Genomic DNA, 11,298 nt, shown 5'->3' with positions numbered 1-11,298 from the left:
ATAAAGTGATGGGGTCTAAATTAGCTGTAACCACTAAAGAAAGAGATCTTGGAGTCATTGTGGATAGTTCTCTGAAAACATCCACTCAATGTGCAGCGGCAGTTAAAAAAGCGAACAGAATGTTGGGAATCATTAAGAAAGGGATAGATAATAAGACAAAAAATATCATATTACCTCTATATAAATCCATGGTCTGCCCATATCTTGAATACCGTGTGCAGATGTGGTCTCCCCATCTCAAAAAAGATATATTGGACTTGGAAAAGGTTCAGAAAAGGGCAACAAAAATAATTAGGGGTATGGAACGGCTTCCATATGAGGAGTGATTAATAAAACTGAGACTTTTCACCTTGAAAAAGAAATGACGAAGGGGGGATGTCATAGAGGTCTATAAAATCATGACTGGTGTGGAGAAAGTAAATCAGGAAGTGTTATTTACTCCTCATACCACAAGAACTAGGGGTCACTAAATGAAATTAATAGGCAGCAGGTTTAAAACAACCAAAAGGAAGTATTTTTTCACACAGTGAACCTGTGGAACTCCTTGCCAGAGGAAGTTGTGAAGGCCAAGACTATAACAGGGTTAAAAGAAGAACAAGATAAGTTCCTGGAGGATAGATCCATTAATGGCTATTAACCAGGATGGGCAGGGATGGTGTCTCTAGCCTCTGTTTGCCAGAAGCTGGGAATGGGCAACAGGGGATGGATCACTTAATGACTACCTGTTCTGTTCATTCCCTCTGGGGAATCTGGCATTGGCAACTGTAGGAAGACAGGATATTGGGCTAGATGGACCTTTGATTTGACCCAGTATGGCCGTTCTTATATTCTGTTTTGGCAGCCTGAATGGGATCAGGGAAGAAAAGTTCACAAAATCCCAGAGCCCCTTAAGGTGGGTACTGAAAGGGAAGCAGCAGCATATCAAGGCATTGATCTTCATACCTAGCTAAAGTGACCTGCAACAAGGAGGGAACACTCTGAGCCAGTCCCAGCTGACTAGTGAAATATGACATTAAATATGTTAGAGAGACAAGCTGGGTGAGGTAGTATCTTTTATTGGATCAACTTCTGTTGGTGAGAGAGACAGAAGTTGGTCCAATAAAAGATATTACCTCACCCACCTTGTTTCTCTAGTATCCTGGATCGACACAGCTACAACACTGCATACAACAGTGAATATGTTGTCTGTTTCTTGTAAAGATAGAGAGCTGTGTTGGGAACTTCCAACAACTTTACTTGTTAACTTACTTTAAAGGTGAAGTACAATGCATTTTGTCAGCACCAGTTCTGGGCTCCCAGAAAGGTTTTTGCTGCAGATGCCTTTGCTAAGAATTAGGGATAATTTTGGGGGAGGCTTCAAAGGTGTTCTGCAGTGATATATTTAAAAAAAAACAGGAGTTTTCTTGGTTCATCTGATTTGTTGTTCATGCAGATCCATTTTGACTTGATTCAGTTCTAACCAACCCAGTTATTAGATTGTAATACAGTAAGTGGCTGAATTTTCTTTTCAGAGTAAAACAAGCTCAAGCCTGCCCCCTGCTGACATTTTTGCTATTTGCATACTGGGAAGGCAAATATAGGGACCAAGCACTCTGGGTGCTCTTATTCTCCTGAGACCTCCTCAGAACCTAGTTGCTGACCTCTGAGCACAGTGGGAGAGGAAAACTCTTCCTGAAAACACAAAAGGACTTGCCATTCCCAAAGCCAGTCCCAGATGATGGAACACCCCTTTCCATGGTGTAAGGATCTGTGTACTGTTGCTTTCAAACAGCAGGAAGCCAGGTAGGAAGGGGATAGGGAAGCTAGGCAGAGGCTTTGCATTGAAGAGGAGACAGAGCAATGTTAGGGATAATACTGTTTTCCTTATTATAAAAAAAATCCCATTTTAGTGCTAGAAGAAAACAACTTTCAGGGATTCTTTGGTATTGACACAAGAGCGCTCCTGCTTCTTGGACCCACATGGAACATGTAGCTGCCGGCAGGCATGGCCACCACATGATCCCCCATACAGATCAGGCTGACTCAGTTCTGGAATCTGACTCCTTTTCCTATAGTCTCAGACCTTGCAAAGTCTTCTCAGAGCCCTGTCCCTGCCTACCCACCCCAATCCTAGCCCGTTCCAATTTACTCTATGTCAGTGGTTCTCAACCAGGGGTATGCAGAGGTCTTCCAGGGAGTACATGAACTCATCTAGATATTTGCCTAGTTTTACAACAGGCTACATAAAAAGCACCAGCGAAGTCAGTACAAACTAAAATTTCATATGGACAAAATGAGAAAGGAAGCAATTTTTCAGTAACAGTGCTCTGTGACACTTTGTATTTTGATGTCTGATTTTGTAAGCAAGTAATTTTTACGGGAGGTGAAACTTGGGGTTCGCAAGACAAATCAGACTCCTGAAAGGGGCACAGTAGTTTGGAGAGGTTGAGAGCCCCTGCTCTGTTACCTCATACAGTCCTATGTTTCCATGCAGGGCATTCAAGCAGCCTGGTTTGGGGTATTGAGTCTACAAGTTTGTGTATAGCAGGGTGGGTATGTATATGCAGGTCTCAAAGGTGGTGTGTGCGCCTGTGTGTTCGGGTATGGTGTGTCCGCAAAGCTCAGCTGGGGTGCGTGTCTATATGTGTCTGTACATACAGTGTGAACACGCCTGACTCGGCTGCGGGGGTGCGTTTAGATGTCTGTGCGCATGGTGTGTACGCCTCACAGTGCACAGGTGTGTGTGCGCGAGCAACCACCAGAGGAGACAAAGATGGAAACTGCCCTGCTGGTGGGTGGGGGAAGGAAGAGGCTCTTCCCTCAGGTACCAGGAGGGCCGTTTCCACTGTAGAACCGAGGACGTCTCGCTGTCGGCGCTGAACGAAGCACCGGGAGGCGGGGTTCGGTGGCAGCGATGGGGAAGGGCTAGGCCGGGAGACGCCATGTTGGTGGTGGCAAGGGCGGGGAGAAGGGGCAGGCCGGGAGACGCCATGTTGGTGGTGGCAAGGGCGGGGAGAAGGGGCAGGCCGGGAGACGCCATGTTGGTGGTGGCAAGGGCGGGGAGAAGGGGCAGGCCGGGAGACGCCATGTTGGTGGTGGCAAGGGCGGGGAGAAGGGGCAGGCCGGGAGACGCCATGTTGGTGGTGGCAAGGGCGGGGAGAAGGGGCAGGCCGGGAGACGCCATGTTGGTGGTGGCAAGGGCGGGGAGAAGGGGCAGGCCGGGAGACGCCATGTTGGTGGTGGCAAGGGCGGGGAGGGGCAGCCCGGAAGCCGCCAGGCCGGGCCACACGACCCGCCAGTCGAGACGCTGACAGCGGGGCGCGAGGCCGGATGGTGCCGGTGCTTCCTGGCCTGTTCGTGGGCGGCGCGGCGGCCGGGGCCCTGCAGGCGGCGGGGGTGGCGGCGCTGCTCTCGGTGGACGCGGAGGAGCCGCCCGCGGTGCCGGGGATCCGGACCCTGCATATCCCGGCGCGGGACGAGCCCGGCACCGACCTGCTGAGCCACCTCGACTCCTGCGCCGCCTTCCTCAGCGCGGCCCGGGCGGGGGGCGGCGCCGTCCTGGTGCGATGGTGAGCCCGGGGCAGGGGACCCCTCCTCCCCCCAGCGTCCAAGGGGCCGCGTCCTGGCCCGGGCTGGGCTCCCGGGGCAGTGCGGCCGGAGGCTGAGCTGTCCGAGCCCCTTTGCACTGGCCTTAGCACCAGGGCAGGCAGCGCCTCAGCGCTAGGCCTGGGGGAGAAGTGCAGAGCTGCTGGAACTAGCCGTGTGGCGGGGTGGGAGCTGCCGCCGCACGGCCAGGCTGGAAGCGGTTCCCATCATACATCGGGTTTACAGTTTGGTTCAATGGCTCTCAGCCCCCTCACGGTGCAAATCTTTCCAGCATCCCTGGAGAAGTGAGATGTGGTCGGGCCCTCGCTCCCTGCTCCCTGCAGTGACCAGGACCAAGCGATCCCGTTTTCACCTCCCAGGTCCCCACGCTCCCCTGCCAGGCGCTGCTCACGTTCCCCCTCAGGCCAGAAACGGAGGAAAGAGATTAATTTCCCCAGAAGCAGACCAGTAAAAATGGAAGAGAGGCTTGAAATGAATGAATTCTCCTAGTGTATTTTCCCCAGTTTTGTTCATGATCTTATTCTGAAGAGTTCTTTGTCTTTCAGCCATGCTGGAGTCAGTCGAAGTGTTGCTTTAGTGACGGCGTATTTAATGAAAACCAACAATCTCACCTTCGAAGAGGCTTATGCCACTATCAAAGCCATCAAATCAGATGCCAAGTGAGTTCTTTGCCCTGATAAGATTCCTTTCTGTCCCTGTGTGGACTAATATGTACGTTCTCCATAGCCTAGGAAATGTGCCTCTGATTTTCACTGTTGTTCCAGAATGAACGAAGGCTTTGAATGGCAGCTGAAACTGTATGAAGCAATGGGCTGTAAAGTTGATGTGACCAGTGCCATTTATAAACAGTATCGCTTGCAAAAAGTTACAGAGAAATATTCTGGTGAGTGAAGGTAATGTCTGAGGTGGTGTGTGTTCAGGGGAGCTAGAGCTATAGTAGCTAAGATAGGTTTCAGAGTAACAGCCGTGTTAGTCTGTATTCGCAAAAAGAAAAGGAGTACTTGTGGCACCTTAGAGACTAACCAATTTATTTGAGCATGAGCTTTCGTAAGAGTTATTGAACTTGCAAAAGGATGGTATATTATAGTTCTAGGGTAGATACCTGTTCCAGGACTGAAATATTAGCACTATCTGAATCAGCCTTTCAGTTACACTCTGCTGGCTCTAATCTAATTTGGTTTGGCAATTCTGTTGATTTATACCAGTGCAACTGAGAGCAGATAGTGCCCAAATATGGTGATTTGTGCATGTAAAAACCTTGATAGCCTGAAAACTTTGCATGTTGTGTGTATAAAGTTTTGTGACTGGGAGCTATCTGTACACCAAGACAAGATCAAGACATACTATCTGTAGATACAAAGCTTCTTGTAATTAGCACAATGGAACTCCCCTTTTTAGGAACTAAGGGGTGAGGCTCATCTCTTAGGAACTTCCTAAGGAAGGGGAAGGTGAGGGTAAGAAGTGTGAAGACTATAAATAGGTCATTAAGTTTGAGTTCAGTTCACAGATTTGTATCACTCTCTCTCTGCAGAGCTGCAGGACTTGCCACGAGAAGTCTTTGCAGTTGACCCAACCAGCATTTGTCAAACTCTCAACAGTGAGGTTCTCTACAGGTGCAGAAAATGCAGGTATGGAGCCTTTCATTTCTCACAAAGCGTTACTCTGAAATAAACTGTTGTAAGGAAAATAGCCTTTATAGCTTATTGGGTTTGTCTCTTTCAGAACAGGAATAAATCCTTGAAAAACTTTCAAACAGAAGTACATATGATACTTTCCTTTGCCTAATCTTTGTTTTGTGATCATGAAGAATAAAATGTCTCTCAGGCTCTGAAGTCCCTTAGAACCCCTGGAGCTAAGTGTACATCTTCTGTAAGTAGGTGCAGCTCCACTTAAGTTGCTTCTGCTTACACCAAAACTAACACTGAGTTTAATAAGTTGAAACTGTTCAAAATCTGCCCCGCCCCAAAGAAGCCTCTTAACTCCATAGGTCAGTTGTCTGGTCTTGTTTCGGCCTCTCTTTCTTAATCATTGGAAATAAGAGAAATTCCTATTTTCTAGCTGTACAGTTCCCAGACGCATGTACCTGGATGATCTCATGTTTCATTAGCTAGGAGTTTGCTAAAAGTAACTACATAAGAAACAAAGTGTAACTGTGGGAAAGAGGCCCAGGGCTGAAAACATGATAGGATTTGCTGAGGTCGGGAGGGGGCCTAAAAAGGGACAGCCTTCATTGTCCTCGTCAAATGAAAAAAGAAAATGTACACTGTATTACCCCATCCATTTGCTGCTGCTACTATTGTCTTGTACTTCACTGTTGTCCAGTTATCTTCAGCCTTTTTTTCTCTCTCTCTCTCTCTCTCTCTTTTTCCTCTGGAGAATAGACGTTCCCTATTTCGTAGTTCGAGCATTTTGGCCCATGCTGAAGGAAGTGGACCAGCAGCCTTTGCTCACAAGAGGATTACAGATCCTGCTCAGCTTCGTAATGACAGTCGGGTTAAATGTACCTCTTATTTCATTGAGCCTGTACAGTGGATGGAGCCAGTATTGTTAGGAGTGATGGAAGGACAGGTGAGGGGAGCAAGCACTTCACAATATTTATCTATGAAACTCCTTTAAGAGACATTCTCACTTTTTTTTTTAATGATTCTGTGCATCTGATCAGACTCCTTAAATCTCCTGGTTTTACTGCTCGTGCAAGACTGCTGTTACAGCTACAGTCCTTTCAGTCTCCACCACCTCTGAAGCTCATTAATAAGCTGTAAATGTCTTCTTCTCCCACTTCCTACAGCTCTAGGGCTCCCACATGACAGTCACCAATAGCCACTAGCTGATGGCGGATGATACCTGGAGTGGAATTCTGTTTCAGGTATCCTCCATGACAGTAGATTATTAAGCCATAGGACACCATTTTTATAGCTCTATCGAGTAAAATTGTGATTATGCAGCAGAGATGTTTTTAGAGCAACCTTGCAGAGTTTCACTTACCCTGTTAGAGATTGTGGGTTTTGTTTTGCTGAAGAAGCATATCTAGGTTTTTTCCATTATCACCAACATGAAGGACAAGTAAGTAGATTTGATGCCTGGACTGGTGAGTCTTCATGACAACACTGTAAAGCTGAGTTAAACTATATGTTTGCTGCTTTCTCAGCTCCACTTCTGTCAGAAGACTCTTCTCAGCTCTCTTCTGCCCTCCCAAAAATCCCAGCTTTACCATGTATGCAGTTCTGCTGCCTCTTTCTTCCCACATTCCAGAAAAGCATGATCACATTACTCTACATTTGTTTGAAAATGGCTTCCAGAGAAACTTGAAAATAGGCACTGTTTTCATCGCTCTAACAGTGGCATATGATACGGTATGGCACAGTGGCCTGCTCGTGAAGGTATCATGGGTTCTGCTACCTTAGATCACAGGCGTTGTTGAACTGTTCCTCTGCGATAGGCAGTTCAGAGTCCATGTGGGGGAGAATACGAGTGCTTGGAGACGATAGAGCGGTGGGTTACCCCAGGGCTCTGTGCTTTCTCCAACCCTGTTCAACCTTTACATTAATGACCTGCCAACAACGGAGTCACGAAAGTTCATTTACGCAGACGACATCTGTTGTGGTACCCAGGCCCGGACATTTCATGAGCTTGATGCCACCTTAAACCGGGACAAGATAAAGTTAGTTGTCTACTGTAAGACTTGGTCACAAGCGTCATAAAAACAGTCTCCAGTTCGTTCCATCTTCATCATGCCAGCACAACATGAGAACTGAATGTTTATCTGAATGGTCAGAAGGTGAAGCCTAAAGTAGAACTGGTCTATCTAGGTGTGACCTTAGACCGCACACTGAGTTACCATGCCCACCTGAAGAAGACAGCAGCTAAAGTTAAGATGCACAACAATCTTCTTAGCAAAGTGGCAGGTTCATCATGGGGTGCTCGTGCTCCAATTTTGCAGACATCAGCTCTTGCCACCTTGTATTCGGTGGCGGAGTACTGTGCACCAGTTTGGAGTTGATCATCACACACCAAACTGGCAGATAGGCAGTTACATGCTGCCATGAGTATCATCTCCGGCACCCTGCATCCGACTGCACTCCCATGGCAGCTTCCAGTTCTGAGTAATATTTCTTCTTCTCATATCAGACGAGAGGTTGCCACTGGCAAGTTACTGGAGAAAGTATGTGCCAACGCAAGCCTGCCTCTGCACGATGACCTTTTAAAACTACCAGCTGCACATTTGTTGTTACGTCGTCCATCATAGTCTCATTTGCCATGCCAGGATGTTAGGGCAGAAACACTCTGGTGAGAGGAAATGATATTGCCGACCCCACAATTTGCCCACCTGGTTTTGACCTGCCCCGTCGCCAATAGTCCCTATTGAACAGGTTTTGGACCAGGCAAGGTCTCTCTGGAGCTAACCCGTATAGTTGGGGCCTTCGTGACAGCCCTTTAAGCAGCTGCGGTGCAACACAGATGGTGATGCACATTGTCAACGAATGCCTGCTGACTAGTTTCAGTGATGGCCTAGAAGAACTGCATCACGCCACTGAAGATGCCATCGCTTGGCTAGATGACTATGCACACACTAAATAAATAAATGATCCATACAGTACTCCTGGTCAGTTTCACTTAAAACTTTCCCTATTGTCTTCCAAACTTTCTGTGCACTTTCCCAGGCTTATCTAATGGACTTAGGTTCTCTCCCCACAGTTTCACTTCTTTAGATGCAAAATTCTTCTTTGCTGTAGCTTCTGCCATCTGGAGTAGCCTTCTTCTATCTCCCCAAATCCTTTAGAATCCCAACTTTACCTTTACTTAATTATTTTTGTTCCTCTGCTACTTATGCAGCTGCATTCTACTATGTTTTGGGATAGTTCTTACAGCATGAAATGCTATGCACAATAGGCTTTATCGCAGAGGTGCTCAAACTGTGGCTCACAGAGCCCTTTCTAGCAGTCTGCAAAGTGGAGGGCCAGATCTTCAAAAAAGCTCAACTCCCATTTAGGCATCTGAAAATCTGGTCACTTAATTTAAGTGCTTCAGACCCATCAGCTATAATTGAGGACAATTGTAGATGCTAAATGTTGAGAACGTCTTAAAATCTGGCTATTTCATTTCAGTTGTAATCAGGAGATGAGCTGTCTCTTCTTCTGGTTGCTGAATGCTCTTGTGAATCTGGTCCAAAATGTTCTGAATACCCAGCAAAACAGGTGATCTCCTGAAGTGATCTGCAAAATGAAAAAATAGAAAAATTCTTCCTTTATTATACTGAAGTGGCTAGATTTCAGTAGTCTTGTTGGACTTGTGAAGTATGATCCTCTAGTCTGAGAAGGGACTTGTGTGGATTTGATTACAGTCTATAAGTACCTACATGGGAACAAATATTTAACAAACATGGGCTCTTTGGTCTAGCAGAGAAAGTGTTATAACATGATGCACTGGCTGGAAGTTGAAGCTAGAAAAATTCAGACTAGAAATAAGGTGTAAATTTTTAACAGGGTAATTAACCATTGGAACAACTTACCAAGGGTCGTGGTGGATTTTCCATCCCTGATAATTTTTAATAAATATTGGATGTTTTCCTTAACAATATGCTCTATGAATTATTTTGGGGAAGTTCTGTGGCCTGTGTTATACAGGAGGTCAGACTAGATGATCACAATGGTCCCTTCTAGCCTTGGAATATGTGAAACTGTTGATGTGGTCCCAGGCTCTGTAGCTGCTTCCTAGGAGTTCTAGTCCTGAAGTCTGAGAAGTGAATTGTTTGAAAGAGCCTTATATATTGTTGCTTGTGTTTATTGCAGCTTCTGTGCCCCAAATGCACTTCGAAGTTGGGCTGCTTCAGTTGGCGTGGTGAACAGTGTTCGTGTGGCCGATGGGTGACTCCTGCCTTCCAGATTCACAAGAGTCGGGTGGATGAAATGAAAGCGCTGCCAGTCTGTGGATTCCAAACTCTCAAAACGTGAACGCTGGTGCTTGCTGGCTTTAGTGACTCCCCTGAGATTTTTCTGAGAACTGTTGCCTGTTATAGTGTATTGATGTGGTCAGTAGTTACTTCCTTTCTGTTAGCATGAGGGGAGATTGACACTGCTTGAACATACAGTTGTAGCACAAGCTTCTAGTGTTTATGAACATGTGCATCGGTGCAAGAGAATTGTTTAAGATGGGCTGGATGACTCTCCTTGAGGCTTCCTGTATTTCATAGATTTGGGGAGGGCCATATGAATTAATGGAAAAAATCCATTGACATCTTTTTAAAAAACCATAGATGAAATATTGCTGATCGTAGAGCCTGCAAGTGTGAAGTGCTAATAAACTCCATCTAGTCATGCCATGTCATGTCTTGCAAAATATCTGGTAAAGTGTTGGAACACATTTGACATCTGTAAACACAGAGCATGAAAGGCATATTTTGAAACCAGTGGTGTTGTGAAGGCTCCTTAGTTTAGAAGGAGGATTGCGTGTGGCTTTTGCTTGTGGGCTATCATTTCATGGTAGCATTTCTGTAAGACCAGTTCCAAAGGTCCTGTTTGAAGGCAAATGTTTATGAAGTGTTCTGAAAAGGGAATGCATGCTGTATGATATGGGCTTATGACCAGAACACAGCGTTGGGGGTGAGGAGTTTTATTCCACTCTCTTCTGTAAACTGTGTGTGTGGCTGTGGCAAGCTACTTCTCCTCTGCCCCAATCTCTCCAGTTTCCTCAGCTGGAAAATGGAGGTGGTGATTTTTTGTAAAACACTTGAGATTTTTGGATAGAAGGTGCTGTGTATGTACTGTTTAGTCATGGAGATGGTCTCTTCTGTGGGTGGTTCTTCAACTTTTGTTTAATTTGGATCAAAGAACTGTTTCAAGTTAAGTTAGTAAATGGATGTTGAGACAATTTTCTATGAATGCCACTTTACAACAGGAACCTGAACAATTTTTCACGGGCCTCATAGGTAGCAAGGGGAGAGCAGTACCGGATTTAAAATGGCTCCGGTGGCACCGTGACGCCAGGCCCACACTTGGAAGGGGCCCACAATGGGTTAATCCAGCCTGGGCCACAGCCCAGCAATGTGAAGAGTCAGCAACTTCCCAGCACCAGCTGAAACACTCAGCAGCCTGGGGAGCGCAGCGCGCAGGTGCAAAAGGGACTGGGTGTGGCAAGTTTCTAAAAAGTGGTGGGAGTTGTAGTTTGCATGCCGCTGTGTTCCGCTGGGGCCCGGGGACCTGCACTGCCACCTGCACTGCTAGTCCCAGAATGCCCCCCGCCATGCTACCAGCCACCCCAGCTGAAGTTGTCAGAGCGGACCAAAAAGAAACCCCAAGCAAGGAAATGGTGTGGTGCAGGGAGAGGGTTCCCAGCACTAATCCCGCTGCGCTCCCCTCCCTCTTGGAGCTCCTGGCTCCCCCCCACCCCGAGTCTCACTCTCCTGGGGCGGTGGGGAGATGGGGGCAGCCCCCCAGCAAATGTGATGCCTGGGGGCTCCTGGGCACTGTCTCGACCCTGCACTTCGGGGGGCGGGGGGGGTGGTTGTCTGTGGACCCTGGGAGTAGGGGGTGTGGTGACAGCGGGCCCTTGTCAGTGCTGGCTGCCATGCCCCCTGCCAGTGAGAATGAGTTAATGGAAAGTTTCTAAAAAGAAACTATGATCGATAAGAGTGATTGCAGATGATTTAAAATAAGACAAAAAGAATGTTTTAAAATGAGCCAACATGGCCCTTCCCAACCCACATACCAGTGTTAA

At 46.9% G+C, this 11,298-nt stretch overlaps 1 protein-coding gene across 1 annotated transcript; it reads left to right on the top strand.

Moving 5' to 3' along the window:
- Positions 1-3,200: 3,200 nt before the first annotated feature.
- Positions 3,201-9,904, top strand: DUSP12 (dual specificity phosphatase 12). The gene is made up of 6 exons (XM_048819603.2): positions 3,201-3,548; positions 4,131-4,244; positions 4,350-4,468; positions 5,117-5,213; positions 5,967-6,153; positions 9,375-9,904. Exons 1-6 carry the CDS (start codon positions 3,310-3,312, stop codon positions 9,534-9,536), a joined length of 918 nt encoding a protein of 305 aa, XP_048675560.1. The 5' UTR covers positions 3,201-3,309; the 3' UTR covers positions 9,537-9,904.
- Positions 9,905-11,298: the final 1,394 nt, after the last annotated feature.

The sequence above is a fragment of the Caretta caretta genome, chromosome 1 (assembly GCF_965140235.1).
Source record: "Caretta caretta isolate rCarCar2 chromosome 1, rCarCar1.hap1, whole genome shotgun sequence".
NCBI lineage: Eukaryota > Metazoa > Chordata > Testudines > Cheloniidae > Caretta > Caretta caretta.
The sequence above is the reverse complement of the archived record's forward strand: the minus strand, read 5'-3'. Positions and strand labels throughout refer to the sequence as shown.

What these genes read in the sequence shown, in the direction of transcription:
- DUSP12 (XM_048819603.2), top strand. Translation starts at nt 3,310, where the DNA reads ATGGTGCCGGTGCTTCCTGGCCTGTTCGTGGGCGGCGCGGCGGCCGGG. An exon ending in GCCATCAAATCAGATGCCAA is followed by an intron (nt 4,245 to 4,349) that starts GTGAGTTCTTTG and finishes CTGTTGTTCCAG; the next exon opens with AATGAACGAAGGCTTTGAAT. An exon ending in TAGGAGTGATGGAAGGACAG is followed by an intron (nt 6,154 to 9,374) that starts GTGAGGGGAGCA and finishes TGTTTATTGCAG; the next exon opens with CTTCTGTGCCCCAAATGCAC.